Below are 24,883 nucleotides of genomic sequence, written 5' to 3' on the forward strand. Positions count from 1 at the left end.
TACAGACGTCCCTAGTACAAAGGGGACGCCACAAATGTCCCTTGTCTATCCCAGGGACGGTCATTTGTCCACTTTATTTTGTGTGTCCAGACAAGAAAAACAAAGGAAAAAAACATGAAAAAACTTATATACTTGGGCATCCAATGGGTCCCACCTCTCCAATAGCCCTAAAAGGTCAAAAACAACCACATAATGCTACCTTTGACATTTGTTTTGTTTTGCATATGAGGTTGGAGTTTATAGCAGCAGGCTGGGGTTTGCATTTTGCAAAAAGAGGAGGTAATTTTTTTGCTTCCAAGAGCTTGAGCAGGGGTTTGAGCTTCCTCTATTGTGCACCAAGTAAGTATGAAAGTCTTTATGCTTGCATTTTTCATTTTTTGAATAGATTTGCAGCTTGAAAGAGTCTGATTTTTTTTATTGTTTCAGCTCATATTTTTATTGCATATTTAAATCTCAAAAAAAAACACAATGAGCAATAGTGGAAGTACTAGTAATAGTGGTGGTGATGAGGAATATGTGGTTGGGGGTGATATTGCTAGTAGTGGGACTAGGAAAGAAGCTGAGCCTGAAACTGATTTATTTAAATGCCCTTCCACCATCATGACCAAATATGCAAAGGTTCCTTTCAATAGGGAAAAAACCTCTTCCCCTACATGTCACACCTAGGCAACAAAGTAAAAAGAATGCAGGAGGGACTAGAGTGTGGGATTGCCATGTTTGTCATGATGATTTAAAGAGCAGTTACACAAGGGTGAAGTCACACTTTTTAGGTGTTGCATGCCATGGAGTCAAAGTTTGTCCTAACTTGATTGATAAGGAGATGTAGCATGTCAAAGATTGCACTTAGAGGCCGAAATGAAGGGGCAAAATTTGACATTGACATCACCATCTATTCACTCACAATCATCTAGGCATATGTCATCTGCCATTGGTACTAGTGGCAGGCCTACTGAAACTAGAGGGAAGAGGAAGATGGGTAGTAGCGAGAAGGGTTCGGTGGAAAGCTTGTTCAATGCACAGTCAAAGGAAAATTGTGAGGCATCTATTGGTAGATTCCTTGTTGCTAATGGTATCCCATATCATGCAACCCATTCCACTAATTTTAAACAAATAGTGAAAGATATATTGACTATGAATCCTTCACTTGTACCCCTTGGTGAGCATAAGCTACGAACCACCATCCTAGATAATGAGTACTCTAAGGTTGTTTTGTTGTTTAAGGATATGAAACATACTGGGGTTAGGACGGGCTCCTCTGTTGTGATGGATGGGTAGACCGATGTTAAATATTGGCCACTCATCAATATCATTGTCACATCCTTTGTTGGCCCTTATTTTTTGACAGCCATAGATTGCTTAGGAAAAAAAAAAGGATGTAGAGTTGCAATTCACCATTTTGAGGAATTCCATAGAGGAGGTTGGGTCCGCTAATGTAGTTGTGCACATGTACACAAATCAGTCAGTTTGATGGTAGAGGGTGCTTACAAGCACATCTTTTGGACCCCTTGTTGTGTTCATGCATTGAACAATGCATTGAAGGACATAGGGAAGATTGAATGGGCAAAATAGGTGGTTTTAGAAGCTACTGAAGTGCAAATGTTTGCATGCAACCACCACACTTCACTTGCTCTGTTCAAGTCCTTCTCTCAAAAAGAGTTCCTCAAACCAGCCAAGACAAGGTATGTCAATTTTTATTATAGTTTAGTTTGCTTTAAGTTTATTTTAATTTATAATTATTGCAAACTTAAATGTGATGTGTTTAGTGTTTCACTTTATGATAATTTATAATTGTCTCTATAGATATTGCACAGACTTCATCTCGATCGAGAGCATGAATGAAAGGCAGGAGGCCCTCCAATCGATGGTGGTGAATCCAAAGTGGGGAGAATGGTCCAATTCTAAGTCCTCTGAAAGGAGAGTGGTGGAGCAAAGGATCCTTGATGACAATTGGTGGTCCACAATGAGGTAAGTTGTTGATTTTTTAATTAAATGTTAGTCTTTTGCTTGTTGATTTTCATACTAGCTTAAAATTTCTAATTTTGATTTTAATTGTTCTTTTCATCTTGCAGATATATTTGCTCTGCCATAGCACCCATTGTAGATGTCATTAGATATGTTGATACTGATGCTCCTTATCTCGGCGAGATATATGAGACTTTTGACAGCATGTTGGGGAAGATGAAGAAAATTGTTGCAACAGAGGATCCTACATTGGGGTATTATGAGAAGCATATTAAGCCTATTGTGACATGGAGGTCGTACATAATGAATACCCCACTTCATATGGCAGCCTTTGTTCTAAATCCCAAAAGGTATGGAGAGTTGGGTGGAAGGGGCCTCCCATGTGATGATCTTGAGGTATTGGATGGCTTCATAAGAGTCATTGATAAGATGTTTTCAGCTCAAGAGGCCTTACTCTTCATGCACAGTTCCTTAACTTCACCAACATTCGTGGACCAAAATTGCATAAGCCACAAGCAAGGTTGGATAGGGCACTTTTGGCACACAAAGATCCTACTAGATGGTGGACTTGGAATGGGAGAGATACACCAGAGTTGAAAATACTTGCCATTCGCCTCATTGCATAGATTGCTAGTTAGAGAGGAATTTCTCCACAAATTCATTAGCAGAGAAGCTAGTGGCAGTGCATCATGCTCTTTGACTTATAGATCATTAGACTCCAGAGTATAGGCAGACTCCAGCTTTGCGGTGGGATGTTGAGCCTAAGAATGTGTCCTAGATAGATGAGGATGAGATAGCACCAAGATTGGTTGGGGTTCCATTAGATGAGACTATGATTCTTGTGGTACATGATAGTGAGGATGAGGACTCTGATTTTGATGCCATGGGGGCAGAAGTAGAATAGGAGCAGCAATCTGCTTCATTTTTCCATATTTTGTTTTTTATGTTGAACTTGAACATGGTGATGAAACTTTGTGGCAGCCCTCTAGCCTTTGGGCATATTTAGATATCCATATTTCTATGATATTGTTCACTACTAAACTTATATTTTTGTTTACATATTGATATGCATATTTACAATTGAGTATTGAATCGGTTATTATTTCCTAGATGGCATTCAAATGGTGTATGTTAAGGTTCTATAATGTTTAAATGACATGCTTTGTGTTTAGTTTCATATGAATGGCATGTATACTTGCAAATTTCAGTGTATATTTTAAAATTTACATATATATATATATAGTCGTCTTTGTTTCTTTCCATCTCTATCTTGAAAACATTATATGCTCTTATTACTTCATCACTTATTCACCCCTTGTATGGCCCCTTCATGCAGTTGTTCTTCCTTCATATCACTCTTTTAGTCCTGAAATCTGTTTGTAAAAGAAGACCAATGCCATGATTTGCTCATTAGGTAGATCATACGGGCAAACAAGAGAATCCGTGAATCTTTCTTCCAAGCTACAACTTTACAAATCTGGAGTTGTGCATGTTGGACAGTAAAACTTTGAGTGAAAATGGAAGAAATCAGCCTTTTAAGAGGGTGAAAAGATAAAATATGGGGTTTTTTTGAAGCACTGCAGATAGATGAACTAAAAGCATTTGGCAAGGAGATGAGACTCACAAGCATATATATACAAAGGGGAGGATATTTTTACTAGTAAGTGGGGTTTTTACTTCCCATTACAAGTCATTTGTAAGGAATTTATGCCTGCAAAAGGGTTTTTTAAGTCCACTTGCAAGTGGATTTATTAAATTCTAATTATAAGTAAGGGAAAACTTAGCTCTCTTTGGAAAGATAAGCTTACAAACGGAGTTTTAAATTCCATCTACAAGTAGGGCAAATATGCACTCCTGAAGTTCTCGCTTAAGGGGAGGATCTTTGCATTGCAACCTGCATCAATCTGGGGGAAGAACTCATATTGTTTTGAAAAGCAATATTCTTATACAAAGACTGAAAATATCTGAAAATGTTTTTTAAAACAAAAATGTATATAAAAAACAAGAACAAAAAACAAAACACAAGAAGCCCTAGCTTGCACCAAAAAGAATTCAAAAATGAAAACGTACCTCTTCTTGCAAACCACAAATGCAATGAGGAAGAAGTCTTGAAGAAAATCCCCCAAATCTTGATGATTTTGATTCTAGAGAAATATCTCCAACTTGCAGCTATCTAGACAAATAATTATGAATAAATCCTCACAAAAATGAATGTGATTCTCAGTCCTCCATGAATCCTTGACAAATGGCCATGAAATGAGAAACGAAATGCTTGAGAATAGCACTCCAATGAGGGAATCAAACTTGCAAAATGTGGTTTTTGATTGACAATGCAAGGCAAATTGCAATGAATGTCAAGAATGGAGCCTATAAAAGACCAACATGGTTTTTGTTGATGGAAACAAACTGCATTCTGTTTGTCTTTACCTTTGCACAGACTTTAGACTTATCAGTGCAAATAAAAAGACCATTTGCTTTTGCAAAAATGCCTATATTAGCCCTACAGGAGCTTTGGATAAGCTGTTGCAAGTAATCTCTATATTTTTTACTTCAAATTGGCAGTCAATGCTCAAGACGGGCGTTTAGGTGGAGGATGCAAGTTTTAATATATCCATGATACAAGCTAAGACCGATAGTGACGGACTTTTTCAAGGTGTAATACATATGTTAAGATATCATAGAATGCCCTGCCAGACTAACAATTGGCTTCGTATTACCAAACGCATGTCAAAAACATCTCTAAACAGCAATAGCAGACTTTTGAGACGTGTCGCAAGTCTTTTTAACATATACACGGGTTGTGCATGTGTATTTCATAACAAAAATGTTGTCCTTCCTCTATATGGCTAACCATGAGCTTTTAGAATGTTTTAGCAAGTCAATTCATGGATTTAAAACAGCATTTTAATTAAGACAGGCTTTTTAGCTCGACATACACATAATACTTTTAAAAATTGCCTTCAAACACCACCAACAGGGTTTATGATGTGCCATGCAAACAAAAATCACCACCTTGCCTCTATATGGCGGACGACGGGCTTTTGATCATGAATTGGCTTCAAAAAGAACAACAATGAGTTTTGTCATTGCTTTTGCAAAATGCTTTCTCGTATTAGAACATGCCTTTTTTAAATTATAATGGGCTTTTAAAACATCATTGCAAATCAAAACATGTCTTCTTTAAAACAAAAATAACACTTGCAAAAAGACTTAAAACACCCACTTTGACAAGTATAAGTTCATTAAAAACAGTATTTTGTGTTAGAGTAAATAATTAATTAATTATTAATTATTTATTCTATTTGCTTAAGCTTACTTAGGTCATGCATTTATTTAATATTTTATATTTAATGCATGTAGTGGTTAGTTGTTGACAACATGGGAGTTTGTTCCCTTCTTGTTGTCACACTTATCTCCTACCACTTTCCAGCTTGTTCTACAAGCTTCCATGAGCTCTTTATAAGTGGGCTCCCTCATTGTATTATCATATCATAAGGCATTGTAAATACATTTCTTATTGTGTTTGCACATTTGTCTCTCATGTCCGTTTAGGGTTTTTGCCCTTGCTCCATGCTCTTCCCCTTCTTGGCTTCTCTTTGACAGGTTCGCATGCAGGTGATCTTGGGCGTCTTCGGAGTTGGCTTTCCTCGACTCCAACATGGTATCAGAGCCTTCCTGCTGCAGCTTGTTGAAGAATTTTGAAGCCGTGATTTGGAGTCACAAACCGTAGTTTGTTTGTGCATTTTTTCTTCAAATCAGGGGATCAGCATTTTTTCGGAGCACTTTGAGCCCAAATGGACATCACCATTGGATCCGGAAGGCCGTTTGCAGTCAGGATTCATATAAAACTTTTCGATTTTGGACACAGGGCAATTTTGGGGATTTTTTTGAAGCCTCCAGGGTCTGTCGTACGGATCGTACGGACGCAGGGTCGAAAAAAAATTTAAAAATATATATTTCGGCGCGCTCCGCTGAGCGGCCACCCAGCGGCTGCCACCGGCAGCACTGCTGTGGCTCGACGCCGCCCTTCAGCAACCTCCGCCGGCAGCGCATCTTCAAACCGCCGCTCCGACCACCGTCCGCCCCGTCAGCACCCCGCTGTCCGCTCCGTCACTGATCTGCAGAACAGTCAGCGCTGTTCTGAGCGTGACACGTGGCATGCGTGCCACGTCATCTTCCGTACCTGCCACGTGGCATCTTTTTTTGCGATGACGGCCTCCAAGCCGTCAAATTTAATCGCTTGACTTGCTGACGTCAGCGTGATGTCATCAGCCTTGCTTGCACCTCTCCTGATTTCATTTTGGACCTACTTGTGGTTTTTTGGCCATAACTTTTGCATACGGGGGTATTTTTCCAATCCGAAAGAAGCGCCGGAAAGCTGGTTCCGAGACGAAGACTTTGGTGTAGGTATTTTTAGATTTTGATGCATTTTTATTGCCTATTTTTTCTGTTGAAGTCCGAAGTCCTGTTTTTGACTCCGGCAAGCATATCTTTTGTGTCCCATGCCTATTTTTTGAAAACTTTATATTTTTGGCAAGCTGGTTTTCTCATCTTTTCAGAAATGCAGTCCTTGTCCTTAGTTTTTGGCCTCTGCTCTTTCTACCATAGTTTTGGCATTTTTGTTCTATGGTAGATATTTTGAGTGTTTTAGGCCCGAGCATCGTTTTCCTGGCATGGTTTGCTTTATTTTCAGTTGTACTTTCTTTTGGTTCAGCTCTTTTTCAGTTCTGATCATTGTAGCTATCATTTTGAAGCACTTTTATGTATCGCACTGAGATAAAGTGTCACTTTTGCATTCCAGGGATCATGAACGTTGTTTTGAGTCAGTTGTACTTGCACTATTTTCATAAAGCACCATGGGGGGGATTATTTGTTTGTTGTTTTAGGCATTCTCCCTTTGTCAAGTGAGTGTCCCTTCCACGACATTAGCCCCATACAGAGTCAATTTGACCGTGTCTTTATCGGTGTCTGTACCTCTTTTCCTCTCTCCTCGTTCTTGGTTCGTCTGCAGGAGACTTTGGCCCACCTTCTCAGTTGCCTGTCATCACACCCCGTCTACATTAAGGGGGGGTTATGCTGTTGTTCTAATGCATCCGTGGTTCAATGGTTCGATAGTGTGAACTATGTATTCAGTGGTTGATCCTATATACAAGGCAATTGCAGTGGCTGGCTACCTATGCATTTCGGTGAGATGGATCATCTACCATATAGACATGCTCGGTTCGTGCCTTCTTCTTCCATGGAGGTTCTTTTAATCAGCAGTTTGGCAGATTTGCAGCTTCTTCATGCTTCCGTGATGCTACTTCTTCATGATCATTCCTTGTTCCTATTTTAGGGGACAATTTCCCTAGTTGGAGGCTTCTTTAGTTCTTCACTAGGTTCTCACCTCTTTTTGGGGGAGGGTTTTTCCCACGTGGTTTTCTCTTTTTTCCCCGTTTACAGAGGTTGCATCTTCTTGCATTGTACTTGGGTACCTAAAATGGCCTCAATGCCGGGACCCATTATGCATTTCATCTTAGTTTTGTGAGCTTAAGGCATTTCCCTAAGTTGCACTTAAGGGGGGGTGTTAGAATAAATAATTAATTAATTATTAATTATTTATTCTATTTGCTTAAGCTTACTTAGGTCATGCATTTATTTAATATTTTATATTTAATGCATGTAGTGGTTAGTTGTTGACAACACGGGAGTTTGTTCCCTTCTTGTTGTCACACTTATCTCCTATCACTTTCAAGCTTGTTCTACAAGCTTCCATGAGCTCTTTATAAGTGGGCTCCCTCATTGTATTATCATATCATAAGGCATTGTAAATACATTTCTTATTGTGTTTGCACATTTGTCTCTCATGTCCGTTTAGGGTTTTTGCCCTTGCTCCATGCTCTTCCCCTTCTTGGCTTCTCTTTGACAGGTTCGCATGCAGGTGATCTTGGGCGTCTTCGGAGTTGGCTTTCCTCGACTCCAATATTTTGTTCCAAGGATGAGTTTTTCATGCACATTACAACCATTTCAACTTTAAAAAGAAAGCATGTAATGAAACTTAAATAGCCCACCAATGCATTATTATCTCATTAAAGTTATCATATGCCCTTGAAAATATGTAACGGCAAAGTTTTCATTTCACACTGCAAGTAAATGACACCCAACCGGATATGTAGAGACTTGGACCATCTTCTTTGGTTAACTATAGCAAAGTATAACATAGGATGTTGTTTATTGCAAATCTGTTGTTTAACAAATTGTTCTACTCAATTATTTATTTTACTTCTACTCTTGTACGCAAATCGCGAAAAGCAAATGTTCCCAACAACTGGGAAGTTGTGTGTGCTGTTGAAACTTCCCTCTGAATTCTGAGGTACAACTCCCTTGTAGTGAAAGATATCCAATGAATATGTTTGTGTTTCCTATCTAATAGGGTTATGCTCTTAACCCGAGACAAAAGAGGTGATAACCAAGTCTCCCATATCCATAGGCATAAAATTGTTCACAACTGACTTTACCCCACTCACAACCATGAATGTGATGAATTTTAATTTCCTTCTTTTCCACTTCTACATGCAACTAACAACAACTCTATATGAATAACTCGCACACAATGATTTATTTACTTTTAAGAACGTAAAGGAGAAATGAAAGTAAAGGGTAACAAAACCACAATAATTCTCAAATTACTTGTAGATTATCAAACCTTAAAAAAGATTCTACCTGCTAAAATCTAACAACCACCTAGTTCAAATTAACATTCTATCCATCACAAACAAAGAGAAAATAACTACAATAAATGAACAACAAATTATGACAAGCTTCTCGAGACTCACTCAGTTGTCTCAACAACAGGGAGAGAATGCATGCCAAAACAATGCCAATCCTTCTATTAATTTTCAAAATAGTACATATAGGCCCCATTTCTTTGGTCGTTACAAAATGACATTTTTTAAGAAGCAAAGAGAGAGGAGAGAGACACTTGTCATTTTTAGACAAAGCAATGATTACAAAGGATTAGGAAGTGGAAGCATTTATATTCCCTTTGTTGGCCTTCTTGGCATTTTCTTGGTTTGACTGATGAGCTTTCATAGCCGCCAAGATAGCTGCCAGGTTGTCTCCATGAGGGACTAGCACATCGTTCGAGCATATCATCTAGTACCCGTGGTCTCTCGCAATTTTTTCGATCACATCGCACTGTGATTGCATCTTCTCTGAAGCCTACACCAACATCTCATCTAAGGTAGTTAACTTGTGGAGTTTGAAAACTCAGAAATTTGAAGGATGCACTGCTTCATCAATGAAGTCTTGGTACGAGGTCTTCATATGTTCAATATCAATAACCTCTTTGCTCTTGCTTGTATGGGACTTTGTATGCAGACTGCTGAGATATTTGTGCACTGTTTCCTCTTCCTTTTTCACGGATTCATACACTGCAGATGTTTCTCAATCCTAATTATGTTTTCCTTTTTGAACTCAAAGGACTGCATCCAATGTGTCAAGGGCTCTTGGTTGGTCTTCAATATTCCTATGTTGACTACATTTTCAACCTTTAAGCTTATGACTTCCTGCAGCAAGGAAATGCATTCCTTATACTTGTTAGCATCTCCTTTCAGCGCTTCGAAGTCAGTAAAGATAGCCTCTTCTAACTTCAAAATCTCCTTACAAAGATTCCCCAGCTTCTAGATCATTGGCAATCCTCTCACTTTCATGTCTTCAACCCAACTTCGCCCAATTTGCCCAAGATGTCTTTCCTCTTGTAGTCTTGCGAGCAAGGCTTTGTTTTCTTCTACCGATGTGTCGAAAAACTTGAAGGCAGAAGACTCCCCTAGCAGTAGGACAAGTGGTGTCAACAGTTGTCTAATGTATTCGGACAGCTCTTGGTTAGATGCCTTCAAGCAAGCCTTTGACGCTTCCAATTCTTCCAGAACCTCTTCCACCTGCATGTTCATGAATTTCCACCATGGTGTCATGTCTTGGAGATCTCATGTCATATGTCTGGACGTAAAAATTCGCCGATGAAAATTCTGCCATGATGCCTTCACCCTGGGCTTGAGCAATCTCCATTACCACAATCCTTGTGGTGGTATCTCTCCCTAACGCAGCCAAAGTGTGAACTTTCTTGGCCTTACAGGCAGGTGGTTGTGGCTTCGCCGCTTTGGTGAGTAGATCCTTTGGAAGAGCATTCTCCTTTGCCCTTCTCCTCTTCTTCTCCAGAGTATTCTCAAACCATGACTCCATGGTCAAAACATTGAGAGAGGATTGCAGGCAGTCCGCATCAAAGAGCTTCCTCACCATGAGAGGAATATTCTTCTACTTAGAGGAAAAGGAAAAAAAATTGTTTTGAAGGAGGCCCCTGTAGTAGGAATATTACCTTGGTCTTTCTGGCCTTGTGGTATCTCTTGTGGTTGACCCCTGTCCAACTCATCATAGGATTAGTTCCCATCAGGTCCGTCTAGATTGATCACTTCCACATTTGCCTCTTTTCCTTTCTCCGCTTCCTACATTGTTTCTTTGTCCTTCTCTGTATCCTTCTCTTTATCCTTCTCCACTTCCTCAAATGACCCTATATTGGGGGTGGGAACTTCTCCGCAGGTAGATTGAATTGGAATGTTCTCCAGAGGCCAGTCTCCTCTGCCAACAGTCTGGGAAGGCCTTGATGTAGTGAATATAGCGTCAACAGAACTAGTGGCAGCAATGGAGGAGGCTTCCATTAAATTGGCGGTCATCGAAGAACTCCCTATCCTTTTCCTTCTTGCTCTGGTCCACTCTACCCACTTGTCTATTCGCTTCATAATGCAAGCCATTAGCTCATCCAAGGTCTCCGTCATGGTCTTTATAGGTGGGGTAGAGTTGATGGAGGTACCTTTAATTTCTTTTAAATACGTAGAGGGTTGCATATGCAAACCATCATCTTCGATGCCTTCGATATTAATGTTTACTCTGTACATTCTAATTTGTTGTACAATTAGTCTAGGTTAAAACCTTTCCCTACTATCCAACTCATCTACACAATTCGCCCAATAGTCTTCTAGAGTAGAGATGTGCCTAAAGCTCAGACCCAACTATGAATTGTTCTTGATATAATCAACAAGATCAAACTTCAATATTATCACCTCATATGAGTCCAGCTTGTACCTTTCACCAAATACTTTCAACATACTCTTCGCATTGGAATATGAAGCACAAGAATAAGCCCCAACTGTGATAGGGGAAAAGATGTTAGCTTCTCGTGCATTTGCACAAAGGGTGTTAACCTCCAAAATCTAGCGACAAAGCTCTATCAAGGTGATTTTATCATCCAGGTACACTGGCAACTTCCAGGGGAAGTCGTCAAATCCAACGAACTGGATTACAACAGAGAACTTCTGGGGGCAATCTCCTCTCCGAGCATCCTTGGAGTTTTCAACATAGCCTCATTGTGAAGGCATTATTCACTTTTGCAAACTCCGCATAGCTTCTGTGCAACTAGAGGCATGAGTAGAAATCATACATCTAGATGTCTTCGTCATATTCCTCTACATGAGGAAGCACAGGCCATAGCTGAACAATAGTTACGACATATAGCAAATACAAGGACATGAAAGATTGCCTCTAGGTCTTCACTGTCTAGAACCGTGCGAACAACTACTCACTCAAAATTTGGGCCCAATCTACATACTCACCCTCAGCACATATTATTTGCACTAGATAATAATAGTGCTCTACAAAATTTAGGGTATCTGCATCCCCCTTTAGTCTATGCAAAAGCACCAAGATATCAACGATCTCCTTCAAATCCATGTCGTAGAGCATCTTTGGTACATTGCTCCGACTGCTTCTCAAGACCTAGAACCATGTCACTAGCAAATCACCTTTCCTCACAGTCTTCTTCTCGTTATATAGCGATGTTGAGTTTTGGAAATTCACTAAATTGAATTTTGTCCTAGCAAGTAAGCAAAAGCAATTCTACATTATATCTTGATCAATTGTGAGCAAGACCTCATTGTTGGGCATCTTGATTTGTTGTGTGGCAAGGTCATAGTGAGCAATGCACTCCAGAATTAGCTCTGAGGCTTGAACAGCTAAAGGAAGCCATGTTGCTTCTACCAAGCCACTCTCCTTTCACATTCTTCGTGAAAGGGTGGATTAGGTCTGATCCTAATGTCTTGTGCAAGTCCTCCAAATCATAGAACTTGAGTCGGGCGTTGCTCAAGCTCTTCCACTCATAATCAATCCCATTCAAGTTGTCGTATCCAGCAAACTTCGCTGCCACAACTTGTATCAGAAAACAACGCTACTTCTCTACTACGAAGATCGAGAATGCCCGTTGAGAGTCGTGATGGAAACCTCTTGCAAATCCGTTTTATGGATCTCCTATGTGATCGTTGGGTCTATATTTCCGTGCCACACGAACAAATTAATTAGGAATGACCCTTTTTGCTAATGATCGAATTTGGATTAAATGCCAAGTTGTTAATGGCCTAATATTACGTCAACACATCTTGTCGTCTTTACTTTATTTTTCAAAAGATCAGATTTCCTATTAACCTTCATTTTAAAACTTGGAGTGGCGGCCTTTATCATTTTCTGATTCTCAACTTCATGGCATGAGTCAGTGATCCCTCTTGTTAATGGGAAACCCGGGCACGTGCTCCAAAAACCCTTCAAATGAGCCACCTTAACTTGGAGTACGAACTTTTTCGTTATTCACAAGCCCCTTTGTTTCATCACTTTTCTTCTTTGTGGGGACGCGAAGAGGTAGCTTCTCCTCCGAGTAGTATGTTGGTGGAATTCTCGAGAGAATATTCCACACCCTTCATCTTGGCTTGTTGAAGGCATGACATTGCTTTTGTTCCCGAAGTAGTAGCCACCTTAATTCTTTTCCAATCAGAGGAATAGGGCGGATGGTGAAACTCCAAAATCGCGATCACTTAAGAGATCTAGCATGCTTGGACTAATTTCTCATTGGAGGAATATCCTATGACTTACCGCCTACTAGACAAACAAAGTACCCAACATTCCTTGTGCGCACCAGTTTTCCCAAAACTGGCATAACGCAACCGGCGGATAAGTATGAGAAGGGAAATCTTGAGAACCCACATAACTAAGGGAAAGAGCCCGATGAGAAACAACTTAACTCATACTCCGACTTTTGGACTTAGACTAGAGTTTTAAGATTGGACTTGGAAATTAGCATACTACCATATGACACAAGGATAGGGGACCAAAATAGGGTCAACAAAATCGCATCTGCAGTTGAATGCCCTGAATAAATGAGTTATCAGAATCAGTATCATCAACCGTATGGCTAAGGTCTCAAGTTTCAAAATTATATGTTAGAAACAATTACATGTTGCTTATAATTTTATATCTGCTCAAGTATTGCAAATAGAACAATAGTGTTTGCTGTTTCAGAATTTGTGGACTCTTGATCTCTATACATCAGGCCACACAGTAGACAGCAGACTGTAACATTTTTGTTATCAGTATTTCAGAGCTAGTTCTTGATAGTTTGTTGTTTACATTAATTATTGATACTAGGGTTGCATTTCTAACCCTCTAAATTCTTATTAGAAACAGTAAATGTTTTGGATATAATTCATTAGGGGTGACTACACAAGAAATTCAGCTTGCACATGATTGAAGAATCGCCTATTTGTTGAGGGAACCCAGTTGGGAGACACCATAGAGACATGGGGAGTCAATGACTCTAATAGTCACATACTTGGTATGATCTTAAACAGGGCTCAAATATTAATATAGCTGTCAAAAGCATTGCTCAAGAGTTGAACAAATTTATCAATCAAGTTACAATTGCAAGTGGCTCGCTTTCATTGGAGAGATTGGAAGTGGAACAATGGGAAAACTTTTTAAATTTTATAATTGTATGACAGAAGCCTTTTATAATAAATCATGCATAACTCTTTTCCTGTGCTTGAAGAGAGATGATGAGACTAGGATGTAGAGTTTGAAGGCAAAGGTGATGCCAAGCTATTTAGTCTGGATGGCTGTCTTTCCACCACAAAGTTCTGGGGCCTCTTGTGATTTGTCAAGATCTTCCTATGAAGCAAGGTTATGCTGTAAATCAAGGGTAGGAGATGTGGGCATCCCAGAGTTGGACTCTTATTGCATTTTATGTGGGAAAGAGGAGACAACATATCAAATCTTTTGAAAGTGCTTCATAATTAATTCAATTTTCATAACGACTATCTTAAAAAGTAGCTTTATTAGAAGATTTCTGGATGATTAGGTGCAGCACTTTAAGTGTTTGGCATTGGCGTCCATTCAATTGGCTTGTTTTAACTTCTTGTAGAAAACAACCTACGCAAAGATACATTTTGGATTTTTATCCTCTGCTCAAAATGTTGAAGTTGAGATCTTCAAGAAAGTATTAGCTCCAATCATTCAAGCTAACCATCAATAAAGATGTAGACATTTGTTTCCAGTGGATGCACAGGATCAGGTTCTTTGTTTGTTTGCTCTTATAGGAAGAAATTGTTATGGTAGATTTTGTTCTTCTGATGTTAAATTCATTCCTGGTATTGATAACATAGGATGCATTTTTCGAAGAAAAATAACTGGATCCTAAAGCCATAATGGACAAATTTCTCCACCCACTAAATACATTAACATGTGTGCAATAAATTTTAATCAAGTTAGTGAATTATAAGGACAAGTTGCCCAAAAGTGCTTCTCTTAACCACATATAGAACATTTTATATGGTTTGGAGGTTTGAAGGACAATAAGTTAGGATATATAATCATAAGAGCATTTTTATATTTTGTTACTTCTGCATTGCAATTATTTTAACATGGTACAAGCTTCAGAATTTGTTAAAATAAAAGAAGTGGGCACCATACCAGTTACTCGATTCTGGTGCTGACAGGAATGAGACTTGCAGAGTGAACGGCAGGCATTATTTTGGGCTCTCCCTTGCATTGTTCTGATATCTTTATGAATACACATTTGTTCTCTTGAACCCAAAACTACCATCTTCGGCCTGTACTCACCATCCAATTTCAATGCAAAGTATTATCTGATGGAGAAACCAATATACCAGAAACATATATTATCATTTACTAATAGCCATTACACCTTCACATAAAGTACAAGTACTAGCCACCAAGAATCAACATTATCCCTGGAACTTATCTGAAAATTGCAAAATTCTCCTGCAACATCATAATTGCATACAGACTAAAATAATAGAATACAGTATCCTCCACAAGTGCAATAAAGGTGAGCCATTGAACATCTTCAATGCAATTCTCACTTCAAGTGCAACTTCTAACATGATAACATCTAAATCTTTTTCTAAAGCTAAAAGAATAAGTCAATCACAAGCATCCAATCTCCCTTACGGACCAGAAAGTCCAAAGTATAAAATTATGAAAGTTAACAAGATAAGGCCAATTGAATGGCAAAACTAGTCTACACAGTTAAGTACTCACACAGAATTAAATATGTTCTCCATAATATTATAAGTCGAACCAAATAGAAAGTATCACAATGAAAAGAGTTACTGAAGATAACTGGAAGCTGGCAGCGGAGGTCAAGTCACTTAGAGAACAAATTCAAAAATTGCAATTTAATATGGAAAAAGGAGAGTATGAATTAATATTGTTGAAGAAAGAAGTAGGGGAAAAGAGGACAGCAGCAAGTACTATGGGAGAAGGAGAGGCTACAGAAGCAGACAAAAACTCGCAAATGAAAAATATACAAGATGCCATGGCCAATATGGAAATAAAAGAGAATCAACTCAGAGAACAGATTGAAGAAGTTAGATCATGGGCCAACATAGTAAAGGGGCCAGCAAACACTCCTATTGACAACATAGAAAAACAAGTTTGGAGACAGATTAGAGAGGAAAAAAAAAGAAATGAGAAAGCAACAAATATCGTTGTCAAAGGGCTACGAGACTATGGAGAACAGGAGAAAACAACGGATTTAGTTAAAGACTTCTTTAAAGACCAATTAGACTGGCATGGAACAACCATACAAGCTCAAAGAATCGGAAAATGGATTAGAGGAGGCAAAGATAGACATGTTAGAGTGACAATGAAGAATATAGGAGATAAAAATAACATTTTCAGCAAGAGGAAGTTTCTTAGAGGCACACGCATATATCTTGATGATGACCTCACCGTAACTCAGCAAGAAGAAAGGAGGAAGGAATGGGAAAAAGTGAAAACAGCAAGAGGAAAAGGCAAGTGGGCATGGCTACAAGATGGCAAAGCCCAAATCAGCGACAAAATCACACGCAATAAATAGGAACTCGGGCCCACCCAGGAACATTTAACTATAGTTAGCTGAAACTGTAGAGGTTATCCTTGGAGAAGAGGACATGGGTTAGGGCCGATAGCTAAAGATAATGACATCATTATGCTTACCGAGACTCATGAACATGATGGATGTAGAGTTCCAGATTTTGAAGGATATAAGAAGGTATCACTGTGGAATGAAAAGATAGATAATGGTAAGGGGCATGGAGGCATCACCGTTCTAATAAAAGAAACTTGGAGCAGATTTGTAAACTTAGAGAAAGAAGATGTAAACAAGCAGTATATTTGGATAAAAATAACAGAGAATCAGATTTCTACAAGGGTGGCTATATGCTACTTCGCTCCAAAAGGCTCAAAAATATATAAAAAACATAGGTTGGATCGAGAAGATCCGTTTGTTGCGCTAAAAAAAGACATAACAGCCTTTAGCTCTTTAGGGGAAATAATGTTAATAGGGGATTTCAATGCTAGAACAGCAAACAACCAAACTCTCAATCTTAAGGAGAGTTACAATGAAAGCAGAGATCCAGTTTGGCTCGAAGAAGAAGGGACACAAAAATGGGAAAGATCTTCACAGGATAGCATGGGAAAGATTAATCATTTTGGTGCTGAATTACTAGGCTTATGCTGCCTAGACAACATGGTTATATGCAATGGTATGGAAAAGTGGCCTAAATCAGGAGGCATCACATGCAAAAGACACAATGGACAAAGTGTTGTTGATTATGTTATTAACTTTGACATAGAAGATTGCCCCATGGAGTTAAAATCTGATCATAACCCCATCTTGATAAGGGTGACTACTCACTTCAAAGATCAACATATTGTCCCAAAACTTTTACAGAAGAGGAAGATGATTCCGACTGGCAAAGTTTTAATGACACAAGAAAACCATGATACTTTTCAAGACTCTCTTTTGCGGTTGTCTAGGGTTCCGGGAAACCATCTAGAGTCTGAAAAACAACATTTCATGGACAAGGATAATCTTGTTCTTACTATCATTAAAGCATTGGAGGAGTGTAAAAGATCTAGGGCCACAAAAGAAGCCAAGAACACTTTTCCGGCCAATCCTTGGTTTGATGAGGAGTGCAAAATGGCAAAAAGGAATTGGAAAAAGAACATGAACAAAGAAAGTAGAAAAGAGTATAATCAACTGATTAAAAAGAAGAAAGAAGAGTATGTGAACAAGAGAAGAATAGAGTTGATTAATCTTGGTAAAAACAACCCCAGGAAATTTTGGAAAGAGCTTCAGCAGAGAAAAACTCAGATAGTGAATAACATAACAGGAACCAAATGGCTGGAATATGCCAAGACTCTCTACGAATGTGATCTAAGAGAGCATAGTACCATGGAAACAGAGACTACAGGGGAGTTATTCAGTGAAAATGATATTATTCAAGGCATCAAAAGGTTAGTTGTTGGTAAAGCGCAAGATATAGATGGGCTACAAGCGGAATACTTAAAATGGGGTGCTGAAATCCTCACACCACACATCACTAAGATTTTCAACAGTGTCAATAGAGAGGGTTTCCCTGTAAAATGGACTACAAGTGTGGTGATCCCACTCCACAAAAGTGGAGATATAAACAATCCTTCTAATTACCGAACCATCATGATCAATCCACTATTTGGCAAGTTATTTGGTAGTTTGGTAGAACAAAAAATCAGCAACTGGGCTGAAACAGAAGGCAAACGTGCAAAAGGGCAAGCAGGCTTTAGACCAAAACACTCTACTATAGATCACGGCATCACTCTCAGGCATTTGATAGAGAAAGTTTGGGACACTCCGGGGAACGAGGCTTTTTGTTGTTTCGTGGACTTTAAAAAAGCTTTCGACACAGTGCCACGTAATAAACTATGGGATAGAATGGTAGAGCTGGATGTCCCTAAAGAACTTAGGTCAGCAGTTTACAGATTATATGAGCAGGTCAAAGCTAAAATCAGAACGACAGAAGGGATATCAGAAGATTTTGATAGCAACATCGGGGTTAAGCAAGGGTGTCCGCTTTCTCCCACACTATTCGGGCTTTATATTGACAAGTTAGAAGAGTGGATAAACAAGACCAATGGTGAGGGGGTGCAGCTGGCCCACTTCGTGATAAGATTGCTCTTATATGCAGATGATCTCATAATTCTTGCTAGAACAGCTAAAGGTTTGAAAGAGCACTTGAAAGCACTAGAATTTTTTTGCCATGATGTAGGAATGCAAGTTAACACTAGCAAAACCAAAATTATGATCTTCTCACTAAAGAAGAATAGGGGCATACAAGACAAGTTTCTGTTTGAAAATAGCCCCCTTGAGATTGTAGAAGAGTACAAATACTTGTATACTTGTAGAAGAGTACAAACTCAACTGGGATACTTGTAGATCGAAAAGAATCCAAGGGGGCTGGAAGGCGTTATACTCTTTACAAAACAAGTGTAGGAACGCAGAATTATGGGATTGGACGACCATGAAAACTCTGTTTGGTTTGCTGGTCACTCCGGTTATTCTATACGGATGTGAAGTGTGGGGCGGTAGTATGTCCAAACAGAAATGGCGGCAAGTAGAAAGAATTCAAAAACACTTTATCACATGCAATCTTAAAGTCAAGACCACAGTTCCGTATGAAATCCTTTTGGCGGAGGTGGGTTCCTTTCCATTAGAAGCCATCACATTGATCCGAATGCTAAGCTATTTAAAGAAAACCCAAGGTCTAGAAACACATCGTTGGCCCAAGTTGGTAATAGAGGAAAAACTTGTGAGGCGGAAAAGCACATGGATGAAACAGAATGACAAATGGATGCAAAAATGGGATATCAACATCCAAGCTTGCCCGGATAACATTAAAGAAATAAAAAAGTTTGTCAATGAAAAATTTCGCAATATTCTGTGGACAAGACACATAGGGAGGAAAAAATCTTATTACATTAAAGAATTTAATCCCACTTCTAGTCATGATGAAAAGGCCTATATAAGGGCACCTATTAACTGGAAAGCAAAAATGTTGATGGCACAAATTAGAACTAGTTCACATCAGCTGCGATGTGAAACTGGTAGATGGCAAGTTCCAAAGGAAGAGTGGGCAAACAGAACATGTTTATTTTGCAATATGGGAACAGTGGAGACAGAGCAACACTTTGTCATGGAATGCTTGGCTTACAACGACATCAGATCTGATTATACAAAAATTCTGCAGAACAAGGACTTCAACTATTTATTTGAGGAAGATCAAGTGAAGAGAACAGCGGAGTTGATTATCAAAATTCAGAGAAGAAGAGACAAGTTAACCAAAACTTTGCAACTGACTAGTTTGGCTCCTGACTCGGGAGGGCGATTGCATGGGTCCCATAGACTACTTTAGTCTCGTGGACATCATTAAAATCTATCATATCATATCATATCACAAGAAAGTAAAAAAAATTCCCTTTTAAGTATCTGAATGGAGGAAACCAAATCCCTGAAAATCTATCCTAACAGAATAGATCCTGAAGGATATTTCCAGCAAGGGACCTTGTATAGAAAGTATACTTCGCTTGATTTTTGTCAATTAATGGTTAGTGAAATTGAAACAAAAGATTCAAATACCAGATTGTATTACATGATCACTCAGTTTGACATTCACAATGAAGAAAATTAGATAATGCTATTTAGTTTTGGGAAAGGCTTCAAATTAACTAAATACTATTTCTCCACTTCGATCTTCATGAGTTATTCGTTTAAGACAGTTGTAAATACCAGATTCTATTACATCATCACTCAGTTTGACACTCACGATGAAGAAAATTAGATAATGCTATTTAGTTTTGGGAGAGGCTTCAAATTAACTAAAAATTATTTCTCCACTTCGATCTTCATGAGTTATTAGTTTAAGACAGTTGTAAAAGAAAAGGTGTCTTCTACCTTCAATTGATAAACATGAAAACTATCAGTAAATGTATGAGACTACTCACGAATTGTATTACAAGATGTAACTTTATATGCGTAAATAATGACAAACCCTGTGCAATTAACAAGCACTCCTAGGTTCCATAAAAGCAATAACAAATAACAAAAAATATTCACAAGTATCCTAAATATACTGACAAATGAAGAACAGGCAATAAACAAGAAACTAATGATGGAATAATCCAACAATTCCCTTGTCAACAACATTGCCTCTAAAGTACTAATAAGAAAATCCTCAACACATTGCTCTTGAGTAGAGTAGAGTTGGAGTGATGATTGTAAAGCTAAAATAGAAATAACACTTACTTGTCATTCACAAGAATCAAGATAATACAACTATAGGACTAAGCCCTTCCAGGATATTTGCACATACATGTCTTAAATCTACAAGACGACATCAAGAGAGGGCAACAAGAAATAATCACTATCAAACAGGCTTTGAATGAAGGGAAAGTGACAATAGAAAATAACTTGGAAAAAATAACTAAATCAGATACCACAACAAAAATGGAGGAAGTTCGAGTAACATTAGCAAGCATGGTGCTAAGAGAAAATGAACTAAAAGAGCAAATAAAAAAAGCCAAATCATGGGCACAAGTGGTCAATGAACCATCTATGGAACAAAAGGAAATAATTCAAAAGCAAGTCAGGAGACAAATCAGAGAGGAGAAGGAAATACAAAAAAAGGCTATAAACATCATTAACAAAGGCTTAAAAGACTATGGAGAATGTGAGAAAACGAAAATTTTGACACATGACTTCCTTAGGGACAAACTAAAATGGACGGGTAAAATTTGGCAAGCAAATAGAATTGGGAGAAGTATGGGGATGGGGAAAAATAGAGATGTGAGAGTTACTTTCAGCAACATAGAAGATAAGAGCGCAATCTTGAAAAATAGGGGGCTACTCAAAGACACCCAAATATACGTAGACGAGGATTTAACCATTAACCAGCAAGAGGAAAGGAGGAAGGAGTGGGAGAAAGTAAAATCAGCAAGGGCTGCCGACAAATGGGCATGGATGAAAAACGGTAAAGCACGGTTTGCCAACAAATCAGCGAATCAAAAATAGGAACTTAGGGCCCCACTAGAGTATCTAAGCATGGTGACTTGGAATTGTAGAGGATATTCATGGAGAAGAGGACCGAGGTTGGGGCCCATAGCCAAGAGGCAAGACATTAATTGTCTCATAGAAAAACATGAACATGAGGGGTGTAGGATTCCAGATTTCGAAGGGTACAATAAAGTCTCCGTGTGGAATGAAGAAACAAAGACAATAAAATCTCCATGTGGAATGAAGAAACAAAGACAAGCGAAGGTCATGGAGGGTTTACTATCTTGATAAAAGATACGTGGAACAAAATCACAAAATTGGAGAAAGAGGACCCAAATAAACAATATATATGGCTGAAGATTGAGGATGATGAGAAGATCACATGGCTAGCAGCATGCTATTTTGCACCAAAAAGCTCTAAATTTTACAAAAAGATGCATCTAGACAACGAAGATCCATTTGCAGCTCCAAAGAAAGATGTGCTTTCCTTTAATCAAATTGGTAACACAATCCTTCTAGGAGATTTTAATGCTAGGACAGCCAATAACCAGGCTATTCAGCTGGACAGCGATCTAACCGAGGACAGTGATCCCTTGTGGCTAAAAGAAGATGATGAAAATATCAGCAAACAGACTTCTCGAGATGAAAAAGGTGGTGTGTCTCACTTTGGGGCTGAACTCTAAGGGCTATGCAGCCTCCACAGATTAGTTGTGTAATGGTATGAAGATGTGGCCTAAATCAAACAAATTTACTTGTAAAATGTATAACGGACAAAGTGTGGTAGACTATATGATATGTTCGCAATCAATCATCACCAAAGTAGTTGATTTCAGAATTAAACAATGTCCTATAGAGCTAAATTTAGACCATATGCCTCTTTGTATTAAATATAATAAGAAAGTCAAAAGATTGAAAAGTGATCAGGTCCTAGATGAAAGCACAAAAGGACATAAAGAGAGCGAGATTCTTATAAACAATGAAAATAAAAAGATATTTTGCACCACTCTTGAACAACAGATCCAAATGCATCATGACATCGCGAATACCAAGGAAAACAGTGATAAGAAAAGTCATATCAGCAGCAGCTCGCTAATCCCATTAATTCAGGAAGCACTAAAGGGTTGTAAGAGAACAAAGACAAAGAAGAGCATCTCAAACACCTTTCCGGCTAACCCATGGTATGACGAAAAATGCAATGCCACAAAAAGAAAATTCAAAGAGAGAATGGAAAGCAAAGCGATCATAAGAGAATACAAGCAGCTAATCAAATCCAAATAAGAAGAATATGTGATTAATCGGAGGAAGGAGTTAATCATGTTAGGAAAGCACAATCCTAAAAATTTTTGGAAAAAGTTACAAAAAGCTAGGAAACAGGTTGAAAATAAAATTATGGATTCTCAATGGTTAGAGTATGCAAGGTCTCTTTATGAGAGATTGGAGGACGAAGCTTCACTCCCCACAACTAACAATTCAGATGAACTATTTTCTGATGAAGACATTATTCTAGGGATAAGGAGATTAGCGAGTGGAAAAGCTCAAGATATTGATCGGCTGCAAGCTGAATTTCTAAAGTGGAGGACAGATTTATTGACTCCACACTTCAAGAACATTGTTAATATGGTCACACAAGGCTGCTTTCCCACAGAATGGACTACCAGTGTAGTCATTCCTCTCCATAAGAGCAGGGATGTCAACAACCCTTCCAACTACCGCACCATCATGGTGAACCCCCTATTAAGCAAACTCTACAAGAGTATGGTAAAGCAGAGAATCAGCGGATGGGCAAAAAAAGAAGAGAAAAGAGCTATAGGACAGCCGGATTTCAGACCAAAACATTCCACCATTTATTAGTGCATTACCCTAAGGTTCCTCATCGAAAAAGCATGGGATAAATAGGGGGAAGAGGCTTTTTGCTACTTTGTTGACTTTAAGAAAGCTTTCAACACTATCCCTAGGGATGAGTTATGGAATAGGATGGAAGAATTGGAGGTCCCAACAAAGTATAAAGCTGTAGTTTATAAACTTTACGAACAGGTTAAAGCAAAAATCAGAACCAAAGTGGGCATATCAAAATGTTTTGGCAGTGACATAGGGGTCAAACAAGGGTGCCCGTTATCTCCTACCTTGTTTGGCCTCTATAAACAAAGCCAATAGAGAGGGAATTCAGCTGGCTGAATATGTGATCAGATTGTTTTTGTATGCTGATGACCTCATTCTCATTGTTAAAACAGCATAGGGGTTGAGGGAACATTTGAAGAACTTAGAAACCTTTTGCACAGAAGCAGGGATGGAGGTCAACACTTCTAAGACCAAGGTCATGGTCTTTTCCTTGAGAAAGAGAAAACAACAATGCACTTTCATATTTAATGACAAAAGTGCTGGAAATTGTAGAAGAATACAAGTATCTAGGGATAGATTTCTATTACCAGCTCAGTTGGGAAACATGCAGATCAAAAAGGATACAGGGAGGATGGAAGGCTTCTTATCTTCTTCAAAACAGGTGCAAGACAGCAAAGTTATAAGATTGGAAGACTAAGAAAGCCCTCTTTGGGTTGCTGGTGATACCAGTTATTTTATACAGTAGCAAGGTATGGAGGAGCAGTGTATCAAACCATAAATGGCGACAAATTGAAAGTATTCAGAAGCACTTCATCACAACTAATCTCGAAATCAAATCCACAATTCCATACGAGATTAGTTTAGCGGAGGCAGGCATGTTCCCAGTGGAGGCCTCAGCAATTGTTAGATTGTTGAGCTATCTAAAAAAATGAGTAAAATGAATGCACAACGCTGGCCTAGTAGGGTAGTTGATGAAGAACGGGCTTGTCGGAAAAAGACATGGAAGAAACAAAACAATGAATGGTTCAATAAGTGGAACATTGACTACCAAGAATGCCCAAAAAATAATTCTGAAAAAAAGGGATGGTAGGAAAAGTCAAATCCGTAATGTGGGCAAATCAGTTAGGTAGAAAAAGAGCCTATTATGTCAAAAAATTTAATCACACATGCAAACATGACGACAAAGAATATTTAGGAGCCAAAATCAAAGGAAAGGCAAAAATCCTAATCGCTCAATTGAGATCTGGTTCCCACTGTTTGAGATGTGAAACTGGTAGATTAAAGGTCCCTAAGGAAGAGTGGGAGGACAGAATTTGTAATTTTGCAATGAGGATGTGGTGGAAACAGAGTGGCACTATCTGAAGGATTGTACAGCATACGAAGACATTTGCAGCCAACACAAAGAAACATTGAAAATGAACAACATAAAAGACCTTTTGAAAGGACCAAGACTCCTCAAGGGGGTCATTTTACTTATGCAGATTCACAACAAAAGAGACAGGCTGGAGAAATCACATCAGACTGACTAGGAGTTTTTGTGGGTCCCTTAGGCTTATGGCCTCGTGGACGTCATTAAAAATCTTTCATTCATTCATTCATTCAAATTGTTATTGGAAACCACAGTTTGTTTCCCTTCTGAAATTTTTTGGTTTAATTGACAAGGAAACTGCTTGGCTTCTCCAGGAAGTCACAATTTCATTATTTTCTCCAGGTAAGCCTCCAAGCAGGGGAGAGCACTGATGAAATTAAAACAATTGTTGCTAACAATAACTCTTTTTCATCAAAGACAAAGAATGTCAAGATGGAAATCTCAGACTGATACAAAAGTCCTCATGATTATCCTGATGTCCAATGTGG

The 24,883-nt window shown here is 38.6% G+C and overlaps 1 protein-coding gene across 2 annotated transcripts in view; it reads right to left on the bottom strand.

Moving 5' to 3' along the window:
* LOC149569312 (RAD3-like DNA-binding helicase protein) overlaps positions 1-24,883 on the bottom strand; it is a 266,529-nt gene that overhangs the window by 237,251 nt on the left and 4,395 nt on the right. For both annotated transcript variants that reach the window (XM_089822038.1, XM_089822037.1), the window contains exon 3: positions 14,785-14,924. In XM_089822038.1, coding sequence (XP_089678164.1) covers positions 14,785-14,924 — 140 coding nt within the window. The remainder of the gene's footprint in view (positions 1-14,784; positions 14,925-24,883) is intronic.

This window comes from Cupressus sempervirens, chromosome 3 (assembly GCF_028749045.1).
Source record: "Cupressus sempervirens isolate cs-2001-9-10 chromosome 3, ASM2874904v1, whole genome shotgun sequence".
In the NCBI taxonomy this organism is placed as follows: Eukaryota; Viridiplantae; Streptophyta; class Pinopsida; order Cupressales; family Cupressaceae; genus Cupressus; species Cupressus sempervirens.